Here is a 24,056-nt window from a genome sequence, read left to right as displayed (position 1 = left end):
ATAGCGAGTTTGTTTTGGAAGCCAGCCTCGTCCTTGTCGCTGCTTTCTCTCCCTTCTCTCCGCTCACTCTGTGTCTGAACCGGCCGTCCCCTCCCAGCGAGCTGTTTTCTTGCTGCTGGTCTTGTGACGTACTGCAGAGCGTCTCCGGAGAGCTGTCTGTTTATCTCCGTCCCTCCCGCCAGGGGAGCAGCCGTGTGCAGGCTCCGCCGTGTCTTAATTGATGAAATGTTAGAGCTCACATGGGATTTTTGGTGTGTGTGCATGTATGAGTGTGTGTACTGTATCTGTGCATGTTTGATTGTGATTCTCTGTGTGAACATCTTGCTGGCAGAATGTCTGCTTATTGAATTAGTGTTGATCCAACAGCTTTAGTCAGCAAGAATATTTACCCAGGTGTGTGCAGACACCGCGGCCTGTCATTGGCTCTACCTGCTCTACGCACTGTTGAAGTCTACTCAGAAAACATTCATATCAGACTAGGAGGGAGTCCAGTAAGTGGGGAGGGGTACTGTGTCAAACAGCTCTTTGTTAGGCTTTAGTAAGAGATATCTCCTTTTGTTTTTCCGTGTTTTTATTTTTAAGTTTAAGGAGTGACCAAGGCATTTTGAAGTAGGCAAATACCTGCAGCATTACTTTGTTTGCTGTAAACAGTCGCACCTTAGATGCACTATCTCTTTTTGTACACCTTTAAAAACCAATGATGTATTCCTGACACACAGCTTTGCAAGAGAACTGCAGGGCTGCATGAACAAGCAGCCGGGTGTTTTGAATAAAGTGTCCACATTGACAGCATGCACCAGCGAGCAGAGCCCCCTCGGGTTGAAATAATGGTCGCTTTGCCTCTATTTACACATCATTTTGCAGATGTACTGCACCTTGGATGAGCTGCTGCTGGTTGCAGACAACATTTGGACTTCTGTGTTTGTTTATGCTCGGGACAAAAATGCAAATCCTGTCCAAACAAAAAGAAAAAAAAAGTTTTTCAACACACTCACACTGACACTTCACTCTCCTCGGGTGTTCTATATATGACCCTTCACAAAACTCTATAGGAAAGCTGTGATGTAGGCTCCATTTTGTAATGGCAGTCAAGCTATCAAGCATAACAAAATTTGACTGGTTTACAAATATAATGTAGCCCTACTTTAGGCTATGGCAGCAATGTGCAGCTGTGTTATGGACCTGTGTTTAATATGATAAGGGATGAATGGGTCGCTACTCACAGTGAAGAAGTAATGAAGCATTGGTATAAGAAACCAATGTCCTGTGTCCGTGCCTCGACAGGTCAGAGCCAAGTCCGGTCCAAGGAGCACCCACCATGGATCGGAGGTACCCCTGGGGTACCAGCATGTCCCTCAGATGTTCAATCAGGTTGGGATTTGGGGTATTTGGAGGCCAGGTTGACCCATGGTCCCGTTCCTCGGGTCATTCCTGAGCAGTTTTTGTGATGTGGCATGGTGCCTTTGTCTGCAACGGTGTTCGGGGGGGTGGAGCACGTCCAATAGCATCCACATATATGCCAGGATCAAAGGTTTCCCATTAGAGCATTGCACTGTAACAAGATGATCAATCACCCACCAGTGGTTTTAATGTTTGGGCTGATGGGTGGATATAATGGTACAGTGTCGGATTTAAATATTAAACAGCTAGCGAGGTAAACGTATTTAAAAGCAACCCCTGTAAGTCTTCAGACTGTTCTGAACACTATGTTTCAGCTGTTTTTGACTAGACCACAGAGGCGAGGCCCGCCCTATAAACACAAAAGTCTGTCCATGGATGACTGACTGATGACGTGAGTGTTGGTATTTCCCCATTGGCCATTACTCTTTTGAAATGAATAGGCACTGACACGTAGACAGAGCTGAGGACACCAGTGTGGCATGGTAGCATGGTGGAATTAGCAAGCTAATACCTAACTAGCCAGCTGCTACATGGGTAAAATGTCACAACTTAATGCTTCATCAACACGCTGTTGTTGTCACATTGTACTGAAGCACACTGTTATCATAAAATTAGTGAGAACTTTGTTTGGCTCATTTTCTGTAACAACTGTAACGACAGTGCAAAAAACATGGCAGAATTAGCAAGCTAGCCAGTATAAGGAACTAGCCGGCTGACCTCATCAATTTGTTTGAGGAACAACTGTGTCTGACACAAGCCCTTGTTTAAATGTAAATACATGTTACAGTGTCAGAACAGGTTGTGCTGTCGTTATCAAGGACAAGGTTGCAATAAGACACTTATTGATGTGAACATTAAGGGTTACAGTGTTGGAATGGGTGCCGCAACAATGACAAATATTCTCTTTGTGGTAATTGGTGCCAAAAGTGTGTTTTACAAACTATCGATGTTTGCGGAATTTGGCCCTGATAGTGTCTGATGGCTGTGCAGCCTCCACGAGTCATGCTGGCTGGGACGTACAGCGCCGACTGGAGCTGAAGAGGAGACGGTTGTGTTAAATCGAGAGAAAAGGAGCTGATCATGGGTTCAGCTTCAGAGAAAACAGGTTCCTTTTGCTGTGTGACTGAAGTGGTCTTCATTTGAAATATATTTACATGAATCATTGGGCTGAACTGCAACAATGGGGCCAGCTCTGTAAGCGCAAACGAATGTCCGTGACTGGGTATATGCCACCAACTCCCTGTTTCAAATTAAATGCCCTCTTGTCTTGCATTTCATACACGGTTCAACTATTTGCTAGCATTGGACCTAGTCTTGTTTCTACTTTGCTACAAGATGATGTCAGCTCATGACTTATTCTTTAATACGGTCATCTGCTCCTGGCAGGCTACTGCTAGTACATTATGTAGCCTACATTGCTACATGTAGCTACTTGCTAACATCAGGGAAACATGTAATCTTGGTTGCTTTATTGTTTTGGATCATTATCCTGCTGGAACATGTCCAGTTATCAGGATTTTGGTTTAGCAGATTTTATTGTCCCGCTATACTCCGTTACAGTCATTCACTCAGGAACAACAACAGCGCAGAGATATGCAAGATTGGTGAAGATACGGAAGACCCAGAAACGCTGAGCAATCAGAGCAGACTTTTTCAGGAGGGAGGATCAAAAAGAGAGGTGCTAAAATGGAGTGTTTCAGACAGATGGGTGAACACAGGTGTTCCAACACAGACAGTCTGAGGAAAATAAAGTGTTTCATGACCATTAAAGCTTGTAAACATGTTCAAGTAGAAATGCAAAAGCATAATAGGTCCTCTTTAAAAACTCCACGGGGTACCTTTAATACGAGAGTTTCAGTTGTCAGGGTAACTGTGTCGTGGTCACTCGCAGTCAGCTAGAAAAATAAGATACTAAAAACATGAACACTGCAATATCAGCACTGATTAAGCTGCAAAGCTGTTTTAATATTCCTTATGTGCAGCATAAGTAACTGATGGCATTACATTTCCTAAATGTACTGTTGCACAAGCATACATTACATGACCACAAATACACTCGGGGAGGCAGTGGGACCTATGATTGCAGCGTTAATGGTCCTAGTGAGCAGTCATCCTTGTGGCGGACACTCCCAGCAGGGTGCTCTGCTACTGCTGCCGCTGCCGCCGCCACCGCTGCTGCTGGCTTAGGAATGCTTTGTCACGCTACTAAGGCAGGGTGGTGCCCAGGAAGACTCAAGTTAGCCTGCGAGTAGCTCTCGTCAGCAGCGAGAGACGACAAGCAGGTTGTTTTGTCATGCTGCCTCGAGAAGCAGTTGGACTTTGATGTGATCCACCATGAAAGCAGACTGCCATTCTGCTTGTATGTGTTAATGGATGTTGTAACTTCTGAAATGCATCATCATGTGTTGTAGCTTCACCCTCTAGCAAACACTGTATGGTTGTAGCCCTCTCTATGTTGTTTATTTATTCAGTAGGGCTTTAATGAATATGCATGCACATCTTTTAGCAACACTGTTTACTTTTATCCAGATACATAAACTCACATTTGGAGCAATAGGGTGTAAACTGCAGGGCTCCAGGGATTTTGGTTGTAGCTGCTGCACGAGGGGAGCACATTCCTCGTTCACTCAGCTCAGATTTTCCCCCAGATATTCCCGGGATTTGAAGCATTAACCCTGCTCCAATCCCGCTTCTAACCTTTGGCTCAGGGTTTCCAAATACTTCCTTTGCCGATTCATCATCCTTATCTGTTAACAGCTGCACATTTGCATCCTAAGAGGCTGACTACAACATTGTGCACTTGATATCTAAGCCATGATCAGCTTTTGCCGTAGCTCAGTGTAAATGTGATTGAAGGGATCACTGATAAGCCCCTTTGTAATGTGTATTATATGAAGCACTGCAGAAATCTTTCTTTGCATGTGTCAAGTTCAGCGACTGAGTGTGATGCTGCCGTCTTTCAGTCTAAATCAGGCTGTGTTTATCCTGGCATCTCAATCTGACACTGTCACCTGAAGCTGTGAGGTTACTGTGCTTTTCTTTGTCAAATGAACAACTATCCTTTCCATAGGTATTTCCACAGCTGTCATATGGCCCACAGTCTTCGTACAGTACAGTGCTGATGACACGTGCACCATGCATGTCGTATTTTGCCATGCAAGTGTTACATTATGGCAAACAGAGGCGGCATTTTGTTGTTTTGCGTGAGCTGACTTCGAGCTGAGGTGCCGAGCTTTTGTCTCAATGTCTTCATCACTTCATGTATTTTTCACAGCGGGCCTTGTCATGCAGGTGTCGTATATCGTTGTTGTGCTGAGGGACCGGGGCTATTATGTTTGCTTTAATAAGTCTGCCACCAAGGCTGACGTACAGGGATGTTTGTGCAGTTTGGTCTCCTCTAGACATGGAGATATCCAATAATAAGTTCCAAGGAGGATATGTTTCATGAATTAATCATGTCATAAAGGTTGGCGGCATTGACTCAGCAACTGTGTGTGTCATGCTATCAAAACAGTAGCTGAGGCTGCAGGTGCAGAATAATATCTGAAATTTAGGAAGTGTTTAACTTCCCCAACAGGGAGCCAAAGGTTGTTAATATGATACTGGAGGTGCTAGAGTTCCAGTTGACAGTGGGGAAGTACCTGACTGGTGTGTGTGCCTTTACCCGCCTGCATTCATGCATGTCCATTTTGTACACTTGCTGGCTCTCAGAAATCTCCCTCTGCCCACTCGCCTTTATCCGGGCTTGGAGACTGCAGTCACTCCAGAGCAGAGTGGAGAAATGATTAGCCAGCTTTTGACTGACCTTCTCCCGAGCTTAGAGGAAGCTTTAGGGGGGCCCTTGAATAGATGACAACCTAAGGGTATATGGGATTCAGTACAAACTGAAACCAGAGTAAAAGGCTCTCACTTGCAAAGTATCTGGTTGGGACTGGATTGGTTAACTGGCCTTTTGTGGACACTGCTGCTCAAGTACCCGCAGCAGCAGCCCGATGCAATAACACACCAGAGGAATAGGAAGATTCTACTTGTATCTGAACCACTTGTCTCTTGATGATGGAAGAAAAGTTAAATGTGGGCCTAAAATGACTCTCTCCAAGGGGGCATTTGACATGCTGGCATTGATGCTCATTTAATGTCCTACTGTCATCTACTGTAAGGATCTGGGTCAAAGTCAGGGTAAGAGGGAAGGAGTACCTTGAAGATGAGTGAAATGGTGGAGGTGATTGAGGGCTTAGCAGGCTGCACTCATACATTATGGAGCTCTCACAGGCTTTGTGTTGCGGTCTGGTCCGGGCTACAGAGTATCTCCTCTTATTAATCTGGTCAGTGAAATAGGTGTATTATGTATGCTGCTTCCCCACTGGGGTTTGGTAAAAGTAGTGTTTCAGTGTCAGTGTTTGTTTTAAGGGGAGCACAGTAATTCTATTCCTCTCTGCTGAAGCAACAGCACAGCACAGCAAGCCTGTAATTGAGTATTAAAGGAATATTTCACCCCCCAAATGACTGTTGGTATATCAGATACTCACCCTGTGTTTGGATGAATTCGTGAAGAAGACTTTGTTTTACTGGCATACCTTAGGGGAACAAAGAGTCCAAAAATGGTGAACATTCTTGATGAACTGAGGTAACTGGGGTCTGCTGTTAACAACAGAAAAACTTAACTTTCAAATAACTCGTGTAGTATAATCCAGTCATAGGCTCTGTACTTCCTAACAGACAGCCCTTTATGATGGGGAACTGAACAGAAAGTGAAACTTATCTGTGCTCTTTTCAAAGCCAGACTCCATTGACAAAAATAGTATTTTTACCTTGCTGAACACGGGAGAGAGGTGACATGGTGGCACAGTGGTTAGCACTGTTACCGCCAAGCCAGAGATACCCCTGTTCAAACCCGACTGGGGCCCTTCTGCGTGGAGTTTGCATGTGTTCCCTGTGTAAGCGTGGGTTTTCTCTGGCCTGCTCCCACAATCTAAATTTCTTACAATCTAAAGGAGTCCGGCAACCTGTCCAGGGTGTATCTCACCTTTTGCCTAATGTGTGAATATGAATCTGAACTAACCCTATAAAACGCCAAAGTCACACAATAACACAAACAAACTAACTGAGTTTGGCTTTGTTTAAAGCACTGATTAAGTTTCACTTTCTGTTAAAGTATTCCTCTAAGTAATATGATGAAAAACCTATAGCAATCCAGTACAAATTTGTTCTTAAAGTTTACCTACATCAGTTCAGACAAGTGCTTTACCCTATTGTGTCTTAGTTTTCACAGTAGTAGTTTCACAAAATTGTTGCGACTTCTTTGGGAGAATAATGGATGTGTGGAGAGTGAGATGGACGTTTTTGCAATCAATATACTAATTGTTGTCATTGTGGGAGTCAGTTTCTTGAGTTTCAGTTTCACATTTTCAAAGTTTAACTAGCTGATTCACAAAAAGCCCTGATCATTTCCATGTGGACTCATTAGATTAAAAAGTGGTGGGACATTCAGTTTGATCTGCATCGCTGTAGTCGTGTGTTTTAACAGCGTGGAGGAGGTTTTACCCACCACACTGAACTACTGCTGGTGCTGTTGTTCTTTGATTATACAAGGGTGCAGGGACAAACCAGGGCACAGAACACAGCGTCTTCAAGGTCAGCTGTATTTACTGTATGAATGCTGCAGAGAGGAGGTAGAGGGAGAGTGGGATCGGGTTAATTATTGACAAAAGGCTGCTGTTTGTGGGCACATTATCGCCTGTACGGAATAAAGTCATTTTTTTTAAAGCAACTAACTAAATAACCACAGAATACCAGATATTTTTTAGGAATTTGGGGATATTTTATATTTATAAGCTGCTTTGGAACTTTGCTGTTTAATGTTTTATTTAAGTTGTCTGCTAAATGAAACTTTTCCTCTACCAGTAAAGTATTCCTCGGCTTCTGTGCAAGTTTTTATCTAGTGCTTGGTTTATTTTAAGACACCTGATCAGACTATGATTAGCCATTTTGTGAAGTTTGTGGAGTGAAGTCTGCTTCGAGACAAATGCAGACTAAAATATTTGTATTCTCTTTCACATACTGGGTTCATTCATTTCAGTGTGTCTTCTGATTATATCGTGGTGAAGCTGATAAAAACGGGAGATAATTTAATAAATAATTGTGTAGTTTTGCGTGTGTGTGTGTGTGTGTGTGTGCGCGCGGGCGCGTGTGCGCGTGTGTGTTTCAGTCCCACTCAGCCTCCCGGCATATGTCTGCACTCTATAACTGCGCGTGTTTGTTTTGAAACCGGTAGCTGGCAGATCAGACGTGATTCCACAGCTTTAATTTGCGGCTCGCGTCTGCCCAGTCCCAGGAGTATCCAGCACTTATATATCTGTTCTTTCTCAGCACCAACACCACCCACCGTTACCATGGTTTCGCTGCTCAAATCCTTGGGTGACAATTCCTCATCAACACTCCTGACACACCAAGCTAATTATCTGACGGTTACTTAAACAGACAATATGACAATCCCCACCCCTCCCATCAAACCTGCTGCCTGTGTGCCCACCTGCCTGTCTTCTGACTCCTGTGTGTGTGTGTGTGTGTGTGTGTGTGTGTGTGTGTGTGTGTGTGTGTGTGTGTGTGTATTTGCATAAATCTGATAACCCTGCACTACAGAAATCATTTGAGGTAAAGCTGATATTAAAAGCGGAATAGCCTGAGGTCAGTGTGTGTTTGTAATTTCACACATCCTGGAGAGGAGACCTCCAGAGTCCTGCTGTAACTTTTATGATATGGACTACGAAGTGGCAGACTCACACAGACACTGAGCAGAGCAGGAGAGAGACAGACATGCAGCGTTTTCTCTCACTGTAGCGTGCAGTACAGTGTGATATTGCTCTAGTTTTCTCTCGGGTCCAGTTCTATGATGTCGGGCTTTGTCTAGCACTCTAGCTAAAGTGAAAGGGTAGCTGGGAGAGATAAAAGATCGGACTGTGCTGATTATTCACTTTGTAGTAGTAAAAAATGCTGATTGGTTGTCAAGAATTTCAAAGTTTGAAGCGAACACACAGAGCGAGAGGATTACGTTGATGAATATTCATGGGTATTATAATGCAGTATTTATGATAGTTATGATTAGTGCAGAAACAAGTCGTCAATTAATGGATTAGTCAGTGAACAGGAAATTAATCCACAGCAATTCTGATAATAAATGACTAACTGGGCGGTGATTTATCGAGCAAAAATGCAAAACATTTGCTGGTTTCAGCTTCTTAAATATGAAATTATCTCCACCAGGCGCAAACATGGAAGGGGTCATGCATTTGGTCGTGTGTGTGTGTGTATCTGGCCATCCATCTGTCCCAGCTAATCTTGCATACTACTGGACCAATCAGCCTAATATTTTGTGTGCATATGTATGACATGCACTCAAGGACGTCTAATGGTTGTGGTGATACTGCTGACTTGTCACTCCTCTTAACTGGCTGGAAGAGGCTGCAAGTGATCAACAAAATCGTGTAGCAGAAGCAGTTAAGTGAAATACAGTTACAGCAATAGGCTTACCAAAAAATTACAAGCTTCACTGTCTGTTGTAGGCATGGATGTATAAAGAGAACTGGACACAGAATTGGAGGCGGGGCCCCATTCCTTCATATGAGTGATACTCAGTGGTACAGGAAGCCAAAACAGTTCGACTTCTGTGTGTAAAATTACTCAAATCTAACGCTCTGCTTCAACATGACTGGGCGCGCAGAGCAGGTGCACTGGTGACTTTCATCAGGCTGGCCACATTGGACATCCATTGAAAAGTTTGGTCTCATTTTGAACTGGGGCATCTGCAGATTAATTAACCCTGTTGTGATACAGGTATGGCCAGGACAAAAAGCAGCAGTAAAAGTAGTTATGAGGCACTTACTGTTTAAGTCAGTACCCTTCGCTTAAGAACCAAAACATATTCATACAATTATGTCAGATTTTATTTCAGAGTAGGAAAAAACCTGCAGTCAGACAGTTGTGACAGCACGATCAAGAGGAAAAGACATAAAACAAACACAATATAATGAGAGGTTTTCAAAAAAATGTCCCTACAAAAGAAATCAAAAGGTCGAAGCTAATACGAGAAAGTTATCATCATTATAACAAGTTAATTGGCCGTGCCTGTTCTCTCCCAGCACTTCAGTATCCGTCCATCCATCCCTCTGTTTTTGTTTGTTCCTGTTACGTCTGATGCTGATACACACTGACGGCATCAGTCTGTCAGTGTGAGCCAGAACTTCCATTCATGTCAGATTGAGCGCTGCCCCTCGAGTTACTCGAGAGTAGCATCTTCAAATATTAATCAATAAGGAAAATAATCTTTAGTCGCAGCCGTATTATTAATTGATCAATCAGAATCAGAATCTGGTTTATTGCCAAGAAGGTTTTCACATACAAGGGATTTGCTTTGGTGTTTTGGCGCACAACAAATACAGTAAGAGAAAATGAAAATAAAGGAAATACTGCAAAAATAAAGAAACAAATAGAATCGAATGACATTATCATGAAAATGTACAATATTTCTGAGTCATTCATAATAAAAAAAACAAATATCTGCAGCTTCTAAAATGTGAGGATGCTTTGCTCTTTTTTATTTCATTGTATTATTTTAATGTATTTGGATTTTGGATTAAAAATGAGACAAAACAAGCCATTTAAGCATGTCACCTTGGACTCTGGGCCATTTTTTAAACTGAACAGTTAGCTGATAAATAGAAAATTAATCAACAGACTAATTAGGTGCATTGCAGCAGTCTGTGTGTGTACAAGGCATTGGAAGCAGTGCAGCAAACACTCAGGATGTTACACACACACACACACACACGCACGCAGGCACGCGTTAGAGCACAAAACGGATAGACAGTTGAGACTTGGGTCAAGGCTTGATGATCCCATTCAGTCTGTCTCAGAATAATGACATGAAAAGATGACAAGGTCATATGTGCCTGGATCTCACGTCACATTTGGATCCACAGGGAGTGGAGCACTTTCGCTCCTGCAGGCCGGTTGTGACTGCATGATTGTAACGGATGTATTGATTCTGAATCAAAAATGACACCTGGCTTTGCTTTGTCCCCTCATGACTGTTTCCTCTGCATGTCCCTAATGGGTAGTACAGTAAAACAACGTTAAAACCAGCCTTAATTTAATTCCACCGAGTGTTAAGTGCTAAATATTCTCGCCAAGTGGATTTCTTTGAAAGGACTGTTAGCCTTCCAGCAGTGAAATAATTGGGCTGTCATTGCGTTACTGGGGTTTTTCCCAACCATCACAGGCTGGTGCAATTCTGTGAGGACTTTGCCGATTGCCACTGTGTTTTAAAAAGCTTCCTCATTGAAGGCCCCCTTTAATGTCTAGCACCAATTGGCCTCTCTATCGCTCTCTCTAGCTCTATTTCTGTCTCTCTATCGCTCTCATCCCTCCCTCTGTGTGTCTGTCTCTGTTTTTTTTCTGCTCTTCTGTGCCAGTGCTCAGCAAGTTCATACAACTGCTTTCATGCCTGGAGATCTGTGAAATAAACACAAATGTTGGCCTGGCTCACGGACACGCCGCCGAGTGAATAATGATTACATTTTTGGGTCTGAGCTGCAGCTGAGGCAATACATTAACCAGGCTCCGTTCTGCACCGCGTTGGGACGTCAACAAGACCGTCACCATGACGACACGATGACAAAAAAAAAAAGAGAAAAACACTGCGCACATTTCTCTGCTTGAATACTTTAACACAAGTGTGTTAGAGAACTCTCTCTGTGTCAGATGTGTGCAGTTATATGTGCTGCAAGTGTCAGCACAGTGTGTACAGTATACAGCCTAATCCCCTGGGAGTGAAATTGCTAGTTGCACACACACACACACACACACACACACACACACACACACACACACACACACACACACACACAGCTGCAGCTAAAAGGCTCTGGCTCTGAAAAACATTACTGACCTGATGTGCAGACACTTAAGTTGTGCATTAAGGAGTTTTTAGAGAAGATTCTCTTAAAACCATCCTTCATAAATAAGTCTAATCCTTACAGTGTCATTAGTGGAGTAAAATACAGCAGAATTTACATTCCCCAAAGCTTATACTCGACTAATTTAACTTCTCTTCCCTGTCTTTTTTTTTAATTTCAGAGGAAATCAAAGAGGAATCAGAAAAATTAAGGTAAGCAATTGATTAATTACATACCACAATAAGGCATCGAGGGTCATTTAATTGGTTTTGTTTCTCTTTCTGCATGTTCAGTCACTGTAAAATTCATGGCTCAACTGCAAGCCTCTCTGTTGCTTTCCCCTGTGTTCAGACTAGTAAAGGGGATTAGCTCTGTGTGTGTGTGTGTGTGTGTGTGTGTGTGTGTGTGTGCGTGTGTGCGTGCGTGCAGCCTCTAGTGTGTTTTTGTTTGTGTCTCTCTGCCTGGCCTGTTCCCAGCAGCCCCTTGCCTTCTCATTAATGGCTTTCTTCACGAACCCCCGCCTAATGCTCAACTTGTTTTTGAGAGTCTGTATGTGCTTGTGTTTGTGTGTGTGTGTGTGCGTGCGCGCGTGTTTGGCGTGCTCGTGTATGGGCTGCCAAGTAACATGGGCATGGAATGAAACGTAGCATGAGTGCCACCTCTCCTCTTCCCCATCCTCTCTCCCTCCTGCCGCTTCGTTTTTATTTCCCTCTTACATTTTTATCCCTTGCCGCTTACCCTCCCTCACACACCGTCCCTCCCTTCATATTCACTCCCCATTATCTCTCTCCAGCTTTTCCATTCTCTCCAAATTAGCATTACCAGTGACCAATTTCATCCAAATTTTACCCTTAAGGTTAGCACTGCTAGATCAAAGTTAGATAGACGCATGTGCGGCCACACTCAGCTCACACAGACGCTGCTGCTTCTGGATTCATCTCAGGCACTTCGCTACTCTCACCTATTTTTCATGTTATAAACTGAAGATGCAATAGTCTCACAGTGCTACTCAGCAATACAAATATACTTTTTGTGTGTGCCTGCAGTCCTATTTAAATTGTTTCCCTATGTGCATTCATTCTGCAGCTCAGCTGACACAAGGCCAGATTTAACAAGGACATCTTTAAAATCTCAGCAGTAGGGATGGGCAAAATCTATCGCAGTATCACTCTGCAAACATACATCTTGATATCATATTTATACAGTAGATGAAATGGCCAGATGGGAAGGAGCACTCAGCTATATCTGCAATTTAAACACTAGGATATTTAACATTTAGATACTGACACAAAGAGATATAATGATTGGTGCTTTAGGGAACGCTGTCAAAATAAAGTGTAAAGTGAATGTAATGACCCAAACAAATGGAATAATTAACTGTTAATTTTATTACAAATCACTTAACTGTAACACCACCTTTACAGACAGGGAGACAAAAACATTTCCTAAATGCTCCACGCTCAAGGTCCCGTCACCATGAGGTTGCCAGGCAACCGGAGGAGACTCCAGGTGGTATTGATCTTTTCATCTTGCTCTTGAGAGGGAAGCAAATCAGCATATTTCCCCAAAATGTTGAACTATTCCTTCAACAGTTTCACGACAAATGAGCGAAACGTCAGCTGCTGGAGAAGACAGTGTGATACAGTTCTGTTGAAAGCTCCAGGGTAAAGAGAGTAAGGGGACCATGAGTGGAGACAGGGTTAGACTTTTGCCAAAGGCTGTTGTCAAGTGTGAACTGTCAAACTCAACATTTAAGATGCATTGTCAATATTGCTTTAAGCAAATACCTCTTTGAGCTGCAATGATAAACCGATTAATCCATTAGTTGTCAACTATTAAAATTAATCGCCAACTAATTTGATGATCAATTAATGGGTTTGACTAATTATCTTTCGAAAAAAGTTCTCTGATTCTAGCTTCTTAAATGAGTGTGTTTTCTGGTTTGTTTACTCCTTTGTGACAGTAAACTGAATATCTTTGGGTTGTGGACAAAACATGACATTTGAGAACAGCATCTTTGGCTTTGGGAAACACTAATCAACATTGTGAGGGTGACACCCAGAACCCACAATGTACATGAAATCTTATATACAAGCCTTTTCAATTGGGAACAAGCTACTATTTGAGGAGTGTCTTTTAATAGGCAGGCTGCTCGTTCCATATTTAGCAAGTTCAGGTATTCCCCCTGCCATGAATCCCTGGAGAATCCGGCTGGTTTACTCTCCTTTCTGTTTAAAAGAATTAGTCTTTTTTGTAGATAAGCAACCCAGTGTACACAGGAGGTTAACAGTGGCCCTTTTAACGTCGAGATCGCGCTGTTGGGCTGCTACTAAGTCCCTTCTTTATGCCTCCTTTGCATTTTTACACAGAATCAGATGAGGGTGACATCATTCTGCTCTAGTGTGTGACTTTAAATAGCATCCTGGCATCGTGGAATCAAAACAGGCATGACATGTAACACAACAGCATCGGCCTCCAGTGTGCCAAATGCACGTCAGCAGCGCTTTCCAAACAATAACAATGGCATAACACGGCAGTAGCGATAATTTACCTTCTGTCCTACATGGCGGTTGATCTGGTCCTCTGCTTGAAGAATAAGGAGCACCCAGCTCTCATTGTCTCCCTAATTTGTAGATATTTTCAGTCACTGGCTACGGTTACATGATAGCTTCTCATTCGGAATGAAATGAATCTGAATGAAATCATTCGGAATTAAAGTGTTTCCAGGTAGTTTACATGGGAAATATTAATTCCGAATGAGGGTTTACATGGGAGATCCGTTCAATCGCCTTTATTCAGGTCTGCGCAAGGTTTGGGGCAGGGAAGGTTTCTGATTGGATAGGGGGCGGGGCGGATGTTACGTGTTTACGTTTACCGGAAGAAAACACTGTGGTCCTCGCTCCGGATAACAAGATGCTTGACGACGCCGTTATTACTGCCTTTTTCGGGTGTGTTTTGCTTATATTCTTGAAGCAGCAGTACGACAACAACCTTGTTCTGCTAATGCTTCATCTGTTGAGCAGGAGAAGGGAGGCAGAAGACCGTGCTGTGGCGAATGGAAACCGGTGAGTGCAACGAGTCCGACTGCTCTAGCTCAGCCCGTTGCTATGCAGCCCATTGCTATGTACGCTATACACCGCGTTCCAAATTATTATACAAATTGTATTTAAGTGTCATAAAGATTAATTTTTTTGTTTTTCAATTAAACTCATGGATGGTATTGTGTCTGAGGGCTCTTTGGATCACTGAAATCAATCTCAGACACCTGTGATAATTAGTTGGCCAGGTGAGCCCAATTAAAGGAAAAACTACTGAAGAAGGATGTTCCACATTATTAAGCAGACCACCATTTTCAAGCAATATGGGAAAGAAAAAGGATCTCTCTGCTGCTGAAAAGCGTGAAATAGTTGAATGCCTTGGACGAGGTATGAAAACCTTAGATATTTCACGAAAACTTAAACGTGATCATCATACTGTTAAGAGATTTGTGGCTGATTCAGAGCACACACGGGTTCGTGCAGATAAAGGCACAATGAGGAAGGTTTTTGCCAGACAAATACATCGGATTAAGAGAGCAGCTGCTAAAATGCCATTACAAAGCAGCAAACAGGTATTTGAAGCTGCTGGTGCCTCTGGAGTCCCGCGAACATCAAGGTGTAGGATCCTCCAGAGGCTTGCAGTTATGCATAAACCTTCTATTCGGCCACCCCTAACCAATGCTCACAAGCAGAAACGGCTGCAGTGGGCCCAGAAATACATGAAGACTAATTTTCAAACAGTCTTGTTCACTGATGAGTGCCGTGCAACCCTGGATGGTCCAGATGGATGGAGTAGTGGATGGTTGGTGGATGGCCACCATGTCCTAACAAGGCTGCGACGTCAGCAAGGAGGTGGCGGAGTCATGTTTTGGGCCAGAATCATGGGGAGAGAGCTGGTCGGCCCCTTTAGGGTCCCTGAAGGTGTGAAAATGACCTCTGCAAAATATGTGGAGTTTCTGACTGACCACTTTCTTCCATGGTACAAAAAGAAGAACCGTGCTTTCCGAAACAAAATCATCTTCATGCACGACAATGCACCATCTCATGCTGCAAGGAATACCTCTGCATCATTGGCTGCTATGGGCATAAAAGGAGAGAAACTCATGGTGTGGCCCCCATCCTCCCCTGACCTCAACCCTATCGAGAACCTTTGGAGCATCCTCAAGCACAAGATCTTTGAGGGTGGGAGGCAGTTCACATCCAAACAGCAGCTCTGGGAGGCTATTCTGACATCCTGCAAAGAAATTCAAGCAGAAACTCTCCAAAAACTCACAAGTTCAATGGATGCAAGAATTGTGAAGCTGCTATCAAATAAGGGGTCCTGTGTTAAAATGTAACTTGACCTATTAAGATGTTTTTGATTGAAATAGCTTTTGATTTCAGTAAATATGACCTCCTAATGCTGCATATTCAACAAATGACTATTTTCAGTTCTTTACAACCTAGAAAATGTCTTGAAACTCTGTTGTGCATAATAATTTGGAACAGTGCATTTTAAGTTTTTTATTTTTTAAAAAAATACTGTTTTCATTGGGAGGTTTGTTCAATAACATTTGAATTAAACTTTAACAGCTGATGACTTGAAAATTATGCTGACTGTCATTTGCATCAACTATTTAGGAAAATCAGAGAAAAATATAATTTGCATAATAATTTGGAACACAGTGTATACGTCATCGCACCAGAAAGGCAAGGAAACGAGCATGCGCAGAAAGACCGGAATGAACTCAAAGAGGAATGAGTGTATACATGCACATAAAACTCTTTCATTCGGAATGACAAACGGAATAAACCACCCCCTTTAATTGGATTTAATTTTCAATCGGAATGACCATTTTTCAATCGGAATGAACGTTTACATGACCACTTTTAATCGGAATGGCCGTTCATTCCGATTAAAAGTGGAATTAAACTGTCCATGTAAACGTACTGACTGTTCTTTCTTTTTTACTGAGTTAGCTGCTAACTGCTATTAGCTGCTTTTTAAATCTCCCACGGTGGGTCTCACACATAACATGTTGCCAAAACGTCACACCCATCTCACCCATGGTCCTGTTCTACCAGCTGTCCTATTTATATAGACACTGTTTCGGCATTGTTGCCACCTCCCGTAGCGGATCAAAGGCGAGACAGCTCTGTCTTTCATTCTAAGATCATATCTTATATACAGAAAAGTAAGGCAGCAGAACGGTGCAAAATTCCTGCCTTGATCAGGCAGTGTGAAAGGAGCTAGTGACGCCAACATTATTGTCTGATTTCAGGCCCAGCAGGCAATCTTTTGGACAAACTGGGAAATTAACATTGAAAAACTTTGACATAAGGGATGACACTTCTACAGCTGGGCAGTCCCGGAACAGATGGAATAATAAACCTCGATTTGTGCCAGCATAAATCTTGGCTTTTGTCATCCATCTTGAATAATCTTTTATTTATGATTTATGATTACCGTATTGTGAATCGCAATTATTTTGGCTAAGATAATCGTGGCATTCACTTTTTATATCATCCCATGCCTATGTACTGCCATACAAATCTGTGTTCTCTTCCATGGCATAACATGTGCCGCCTCAAATGAAGCACGCCTCAAATGAAGCACCCCACGATGGCACCAGGGAGTCATACACGCAGACCTCGCTGTCTGACTAAAACCCAGTTAATGGCTGTATTATATTTTATAAGCAGGCTAAGTCTGACGTTGGGCTGATTATGAGGGAGAGAGCAGGCCAGCTGACATTAAGCAGGGAGTCCAGGAATAAGCCAGAGGAGAGGAGCTTCCTGCAGACACACACACACAAACACAGAGCACAATAGCCGAAAGAGATGGAGGCTGGGTCAGACAGTACAGATGAGCCAGCCGAGTACTCTTTGCTGAATCACAGCTCTCCACTTTGATCTTGTTGTCCAAAAGGTTTTGAGAATGATGAGAAGGCTTCTAAAGGGATTCACCTTTTTTCCATAATTTCTGTTTATATAATTGTATTGTAGCTTTTTCCCGCACTTGTTCCTATTTAATTTGTGGTACTCTACGCCTGTCTCCTCTTTTGTTTGGTTTTCCCTTCCTTAACCAAGCTCTTCACTCTTCCTCCCTTCTTCTTTCTCTGCATGATCTCTTGATCTTGCTCTAATTCCTCTTTAATACACGCTACTCGATGCCTGTTTCCTCTTTTGTTTTATATTTCCTCCCTCTCCCCCTCCTTTACAAGGCACTTCATCCTTCTTCTCTTCTTGTGTTTCTCTCGATGATTGTGCCCTGCTGTGAGGTCGTCCCTCTAAAAAGAGCTGAAGTCATCCTTTTTCATTGCCAAGACATAAACAATGCAACCCCTCCTGCTCTATCTGTTTCCCTCCTTCCATCTTTTGCCCCAACCTCCCTCCCTCCCTTTCTCTGTTCCTCTCGTATTCCAGCCAGTGCAGTCTGGGTGTGGTGTTTGTGCTCGGGGATGCTGTAGACACATGGCTGCTGAAAGCAATGGTCCATATTTTATGTCTGAGTCTCCGGTCTTAAAAAATTCAGAAAAAAAATCACTGTATCGTTTGAGTTAAGGCCAGGAGATGCTTTGTCAGCACGAGCACACGGCTAAGCCTGAATAACAAACCTCTGGGATTAGTACCCCTCCCTGAGAGAGATCAAGTGAAAAATTTGAAGCAGTCAGGCTCTACATTAAATTCACGGTAATAAAGATTTTGTTACTCTGCATTTTCCTGGAGGAGCAGGATGCAGGGCAACACGTCAGAGGCTGTTCTCCCCAGTGAAACATGCCATTCTTTGCACTCACTTCTTTAATGCTCTGTTAGTCAAGGGGAGTGTGAGTGTGTCAGGCTGATTTTTGAGCCCTCCTCCTTCTTTTCAAGTGACTCCAGCTGACAGACTGGACCGTGTGATCGCTGTGTTTATCTCACAGTCTCCATCTCTTCTCTTTTTTTGTGTGTGTGTATTGTTCCTTCCTAGTCCGCCCAGTGGAGATGGCAAATCGGGTTCCAGCACTTTACCGCCAATCAAATCAAAGACCAACTTCATTGAAGCCGACAAGTACTTCTTGCCGTTTGAGCTGGCTTGTCAGTCCAAATGTCCCCGCATCGTCATCACCTCGCTCGACTGTTTACAGGTCAGTGGCAGGACAAGTTGGACGGCAGAGCCCCAAATTTTTACTCTGAGATGTTACGCCTAACTCTACCAAGTCACTTTGAGAGACAACTAAAAAAGCAGTAGTACTTTCAAAAGATAATTGTACAGAAAGTGACATGACATATACTCCCAATGTTTGCATATGTTTCTGACCTGTAGAAGCTGATTGCGTACGGCCACCTGACAGGCAGTGCCCCGGACAGCACAGCCCCGGGCAAGAAGCTCATCGACAGGATCATCGAGACCATCTGCGCTTGTTTCCAAGGGCCGCAGACTGATGAGGGCGTGCAGCTACAGATTATTAAGGTGTGCTGCTGTCCTTGTCTTCCGAAATTTCACAGTTCATCACACAGATACTTCAGATTGCTTTAATTCAGCATCACATTTATAATATTTCTCAAAAGCAGATCACTTTATCTTTGTATTACTTTGATATGAAGTCAGTTTTATTATTTTACTTTTTATTTCACTACACTACAAGTAGCTCCTTTTTCTCTTATGAATCAATACGTCATTTGAAAAGACTAATTTAGTTGGTGTGTAATTATGTTATAAATGTGATGGTTTATAGGGAGACAATGAGCCGTATGATCTGGTCTTGATTGTTTTGTCATCTCTGCTAGAGAGTGGCAGTGAGTCAGATAGGTTTCCACAGTCATGTGACAGGAGCCAGATAAATATATCAGGGCTGTTTTGACAAGATATATATATATAAAAGTACGGAAAATGTTTGAAAGTAATGCAGCTACCCACGTTTTGTATTTATATGATTTTATTATCGATATTTTTGTAAAGAAATCAATACCAAATGAGTAGCTTGTGAGTATTGATCCAGTAGTATCGATCTGCCCATCCCTCCTGGATGTTTATCCAGGAAGCTCCTGGGATGAATTTTTTTTTGTGTGTGTTCTTTTGTAGTGCTGCTTTGTAGGGGGGAAGTACTCAAAGAAACACATATTTAAGAATACTCTCGCATCTTCAATAACTTCCCCTAGAAGTACAACCTATCTGTTAGTGATTCATGCAGTGCCATGGAAGTGTTATAAAGGACTTGAGTAGGTTAAGTACGCGGAATATTCAGGGCTGTTTTTGAACATGCCACTGAGGTGTAAAATTTCTGAAGCTGAAGCTGAGGCACGTGTGTGAAAACGCCTTACAGATATTGACATTTGACAAATGGTGAGTTTACATGTTTAAACTTTTCCATGGCCCATCTGGAAAACATGACAAAAGTTTCTTAAAAGGATTATTTTGTAACCTGCAGTAAGAGCAGAAAGACTAGGAGGCCGGTGAATCTCTCCACTGTCCTTATTTGGTCAGTTATTGACTGATCAGCTGGCCCAAGTCAACCGAACATAGGACTCTGCACTGGCTTAGATAGATTAGATAGATAGATTCATTATTGCCATTTGTGTAGATGCAAAACAGTACAGGTACGTTGAAATTTTTGGCCAATGAAAGGCAGCTACAAGAGCAGCATAAAAACAGAAGACACACCTGTCTCCGCCCCAGCTCCTCCTTTTCATACTGTGTCTGACTTATTGATGTCATCTCTGTTTGTCATTGCTGCTGCTCTGTTCTGGTCCCGGGGGGTCTTCGCTGCTGCTCTCCCTGCCTTAGGCTTTACATATAGGCGCATGGAAGGGCAGGGAGGATTTAACTGTCTGCCTCAGGCTTTCCACATAGGCGCATGGAAAGGCAGAGAGGCCCCAGAACAGAGCCATACCACCAAATATAATACTGCAAGTGGAAATAAGTTTTCTTTGACTAAAGTGTTCCTGACTGAACTATAACTTATTAGAAAAAAAATACACTTAATGACTTACTGTTAAACAAAATATTTCATTGAACAAGATACTTTTTTTGATGTTCATGTAATCTGCCCCTGCCACTTTGACACCTCCTATCTTCTTTCCTCCAGGCTTTGTTGACAGCAGTGACCTCCCAGCACATAGAAATCCACGAGGGCACTGTCCTGCAGGCCGTCCGTACGTGTTACAACATCTACCTGGCCAGCAAAAACCTCATCAACCAGACCACGGCCAAGGCCACACTCACACAGATGCTCAACGTCATCTTCGCCCGCATGGAGAACCAAGCAGTATGTCCGACCCTTTGGAAACATTATCACACATAATCCTTTTTATGTAGAGAGACGCACAAAAGTGAAAGAGAGGACAGCTCCTCCCTTGAGCCACTGTCTGATGAACTAACAAAAGCCGATGTAGCTGTTTATAGGATCAAACAAACTGCAAATTTTTAGGCTCAAATCTCTGTGAGCTTGCAGTTTAAAAATGCTGCAGCAAATTATGTAAAACTGTTTTGGCATGGGGTCAGTTTGGATTGTAATACAATGAAAGACATTATATTCTGTAGGAAAGCTTTCTGCTTGATGGTTTCATTAAAGTCTACTGTTTGCTTTGTGTCCAGAGGGACATTTTAGGTGTTGCCTTAAAAAACAAAGCTTGCTCTAATGTCATCTTTTTCTTTTTGAATGACACTTTCCCCCCTCCTCACCTGCCTCCCTCCCTTCCTTTTGGACACATAGCTTACAAATCACAAGCTATCTTGGTCTCTGGCCTCCAGAAAGCGTGACCGCCAGGTAAAGCGTGCAGGACTGCCGTGACTTGCCTGATCAGAACTCTTAAACTTTTCTTCTGTGTATCTGTGTTTGCGCTTTTTTTCCCTCATCCATTCATGCACTCATCCATTCTCTTCCTTTGCTCCTACACTGCACAGGAGCAGGTATGCTGTGTACTTTTTTCCACCATATGCTTGCCGTGGCTTTCTGTTGACTTGCCTACAAATCATTTCGCTTCTCCTGCACTAATTTACATTTTGTTTCACATCCACACCTGAGCCTGGTAAATGTGTTATCGCAGGTCAACTACGCCCGTCTCATCCCCGACAGCTTTTTGTTATGTTTTGTTCCTCCAAAGGGCCTAATACAGTTGTTTTAGAACAATAAGCGACTGGTATTGAGTCAGACACAGACGGGGAAATATGAAGAAGCAGTCAGGGGTAGAGATAGAGAGACAAGGCAGACTTTGAGGCAGAGGCCTATTGTTGTGTTGTCACTCCCCATGTAGTGTTGTGCTGCTGCACAGGGAGATCCAGTTTGTGTGTTTGTGTGTAGATGAATCCTCCTGACTGCTGCGGCTCAGCATGGTATGATCACACACACACACACACACACACACACACACACACAGTGTTTGTCTGGCTCACTCTCACAGATTCAGCCTTCACTATCCGACTGAGGTGGCATTTAAATAATGAGCTTAGTTTGTTTGCGCTGCCTCGCCCGTCCCCTCCAGCCGAGGTGCGTTGTCTGGCCTTGTTACCGTTGCTCATATTCAATACTAATTGTTTCATTCGGAATGCTGTGTCACTGAATTGAGTTGCTCACATTTAAATGTGACAATAGCAGCAGGCTCATTTAATTAGATTCGAGCAGCTTCTGGAAGTGTGGTTTTAAAAACAAGACATAATGAGTTTAATAAAAGGAGTTTGTGTATGAAGTAGGTGTGAAATGCAGTTTTTGGTTTGCCTCGTGGGAGAGAGAAAAACTTTCTGTGAAGAAACAGCATAAAACAGATTGTATAATTGTGACTTGTGGCTACTGACACCACCAGTGTCCCTGCACTTGGCAGATTTATTCTGTTAATTACAGTTATTAATTGAAAAGCAAGTCTGCTGTAGATAGAAGAAACACCATTTATCATCACTGTTTTGTAAATGTGTCACACTGTTTATATTTCCATCTGTAACCCATACATCTCTTTAGTTACTGTGCCTTTTTCTCTTCGAGTCACTCAAGTCTATAATTTGTTTTTATTTTTTTATACATTTGTGCCCGACAAATCTACAAATGCACTTGGATTGAAAATGCACCATGGGCTGTTGTTAATTTAGCTTGGCTGAGAGAACTTCCACTGCTTGTAATGTTTGCTCTCTTTTTTGGATCTGTATTTGCCATGAAATACTAAGTGTGTAACTGTGCATATGAGTACTGTTTCCCCCTCTGAGATCAGCAGTAGAGATAGAGTTACTCTGCTCAAAACCAAACCTTACCTCTGCCATGAAGCAATCTATTATCTGAATCAGGGCTGGGCAATATACCAATATTGAATCAAAATCATGACGAGACGAGATATCGTCTTAGATTTAAGATATTTGATATTATAAGAGTTGTCTTTTCCTGTTTTTAAAGGCTGCGTTACAGTAAAGCATACTTGCCAACCTTGAGACCTCAAAAGTTGGGAGGATTTTGTAGGTTTAGTCTTTCAACTCAAATTTATTTATAAAGCACATTTAAAAACAACTCCCACTGAGCAAAGTGCTGTGCCAAAGGAATAAAACGTTAAAAACATACACGAGAGGCAACATAACTGTTAGGTACACAGCTCATACATTCAGAGACACAACACACACAGGCACATATCAGGGAAAGCCACATCAGGGGGACTCAAACGCTAATGAATAAAAGTTTTGAGCCTGGTGTCAATAGAGGGGGGGGGAATCTGATTGGCTGTTTGACAGTTCCACAGTTCACTCATGAGCTTGAATCTGGAGCATACCCAGGTCAGCTGACCTGAGGGACCTGGGGGTAGAATAAGGGGTTAGGAGGTTTGCTATGTAGGACAGGGCCAGACCATTAAGCACTTTGTAGACAGATAGGGGAAGCTTAAAATCAATTCTGAATTATACAGGCAGTCAGTGAAGAGAGGCCAAAACAGATGTGATATGGTCTCTCTTCCGGGTTCTTGTGAGGAGGGTTTTCCTCGGGTACTCCAGCTTCCTTCCACAGTCCAAAGACATGAAGGCTAGGTCAATAGGTGACTCAAAATTGCCCGTAGGTGTGATTGTGAGCATAAATGGTTGTCTGTCTCTATGTGATAATCTGGCGGCCTGTCCAGGGTGTACCCTGCCTCTTGCCCAATGTCAGCTGGGATAGACTCCAGCTCCCCCTGCGACCCCGAACAGGATAAGCAGTTACAGAAAATTCATGAAAAATGGACTGCATCAGCATTTTTATGGCCCACCAACCCACGAGGCAGCCCTCAAACCCCCCCAGAGCATCCCGTAAGACATTCGCACATGTAACGCGGTTACCACAGAGAGGAGACGCCCACCCACAGCTACGCTTGACTCATGCAGGTTTGGAGGTCTGGAGAAGGAGGGAGAGAGGGGGAAGCTGCAACAGATAGAAATCAGTTCACATTGAGCACTGTAGGGCTTACATTTGTTTACAGTGCCAGAAACAGGTTTTGATAATGAAAAGACAAAAAAGTGCGAAAATTTGTCAGAAATGTGGAGAAATATGGGAGAACTGTGAAACCGAGGGAGGATAATGAACATCAGAAGTCTCCCAGGGAAAACAGGAGGGTTGGCAAGTGTGCAGTAATGTTCTGAACTTACCAGACTGCTCTAGCTGTTCTAGTTTTTACCATTCCTCTCACTGTGTAAATATGTTGTGAAAGCGCCAGTAGTCAACCCTACAGTATAGTTGCAATATCGATGTCAAGGTATTTATTC

At 42.9% G+C, this 24,056-nt stretch overlaps 1 protein-coding gene across 2 annotated transcripts in view; it reads left to right on the top strand.

The window, feature by feature from the left end:
• Positions 1–24,056, top strand: part of arfgef1 (ADP-ribosylation factor guanine nucleotide-exchange factor 1 (brefeldin A-inhibited)) — a 73,642-nt gene that overhangs the window by 11,915 nt on the left and 37,671 nt on the right. The window contains exons 2-6 of one of the 2 annotated variants that reach the window (XM_049565233.1): positions 11,536–11,566; positions 18,342–18,498; positions 18,678–18,824; positions 20,440–20,619; positions 21,067–21,120. In XM_049565233.1, coding sequence (XP_049421190.1) covers positions 11,536–11,566; positions 18,342–18,498; positions 18,678–18,824; positions 20,440–20,619; positions 21,067–21,120 — 569 coding nt within the window. The remainder of the gene's footprint in view (positions 1–11,535; positions 11,567–18,341; positions 18,499–18,677; positions 18,825–20,439; positions 20,620–21,066; positions 21,121–24,056) is intronic. The other variant, XM_049565234.1, reaches the window with a different exon arrangement.

Source organism: Epinephelus fuscoguttatus, linkage group LG21, assembly GCF_011397635.1.
Source record: "Epinephelus fuscoguttatus linkage group LG21, E.fuscoguttatus.final_Chr_v1".
In the NCBI taxonomy this organism is placed as follows: Eukaryota; Metazoa; Chordata; class Actinopteri; order Perciformes; family Serranidae; genus Epinephelus; species Epinephelus fuscoguttatus.
This window is presented reverse-complemented; position numbering and strand designations above follow the sequence as displayed.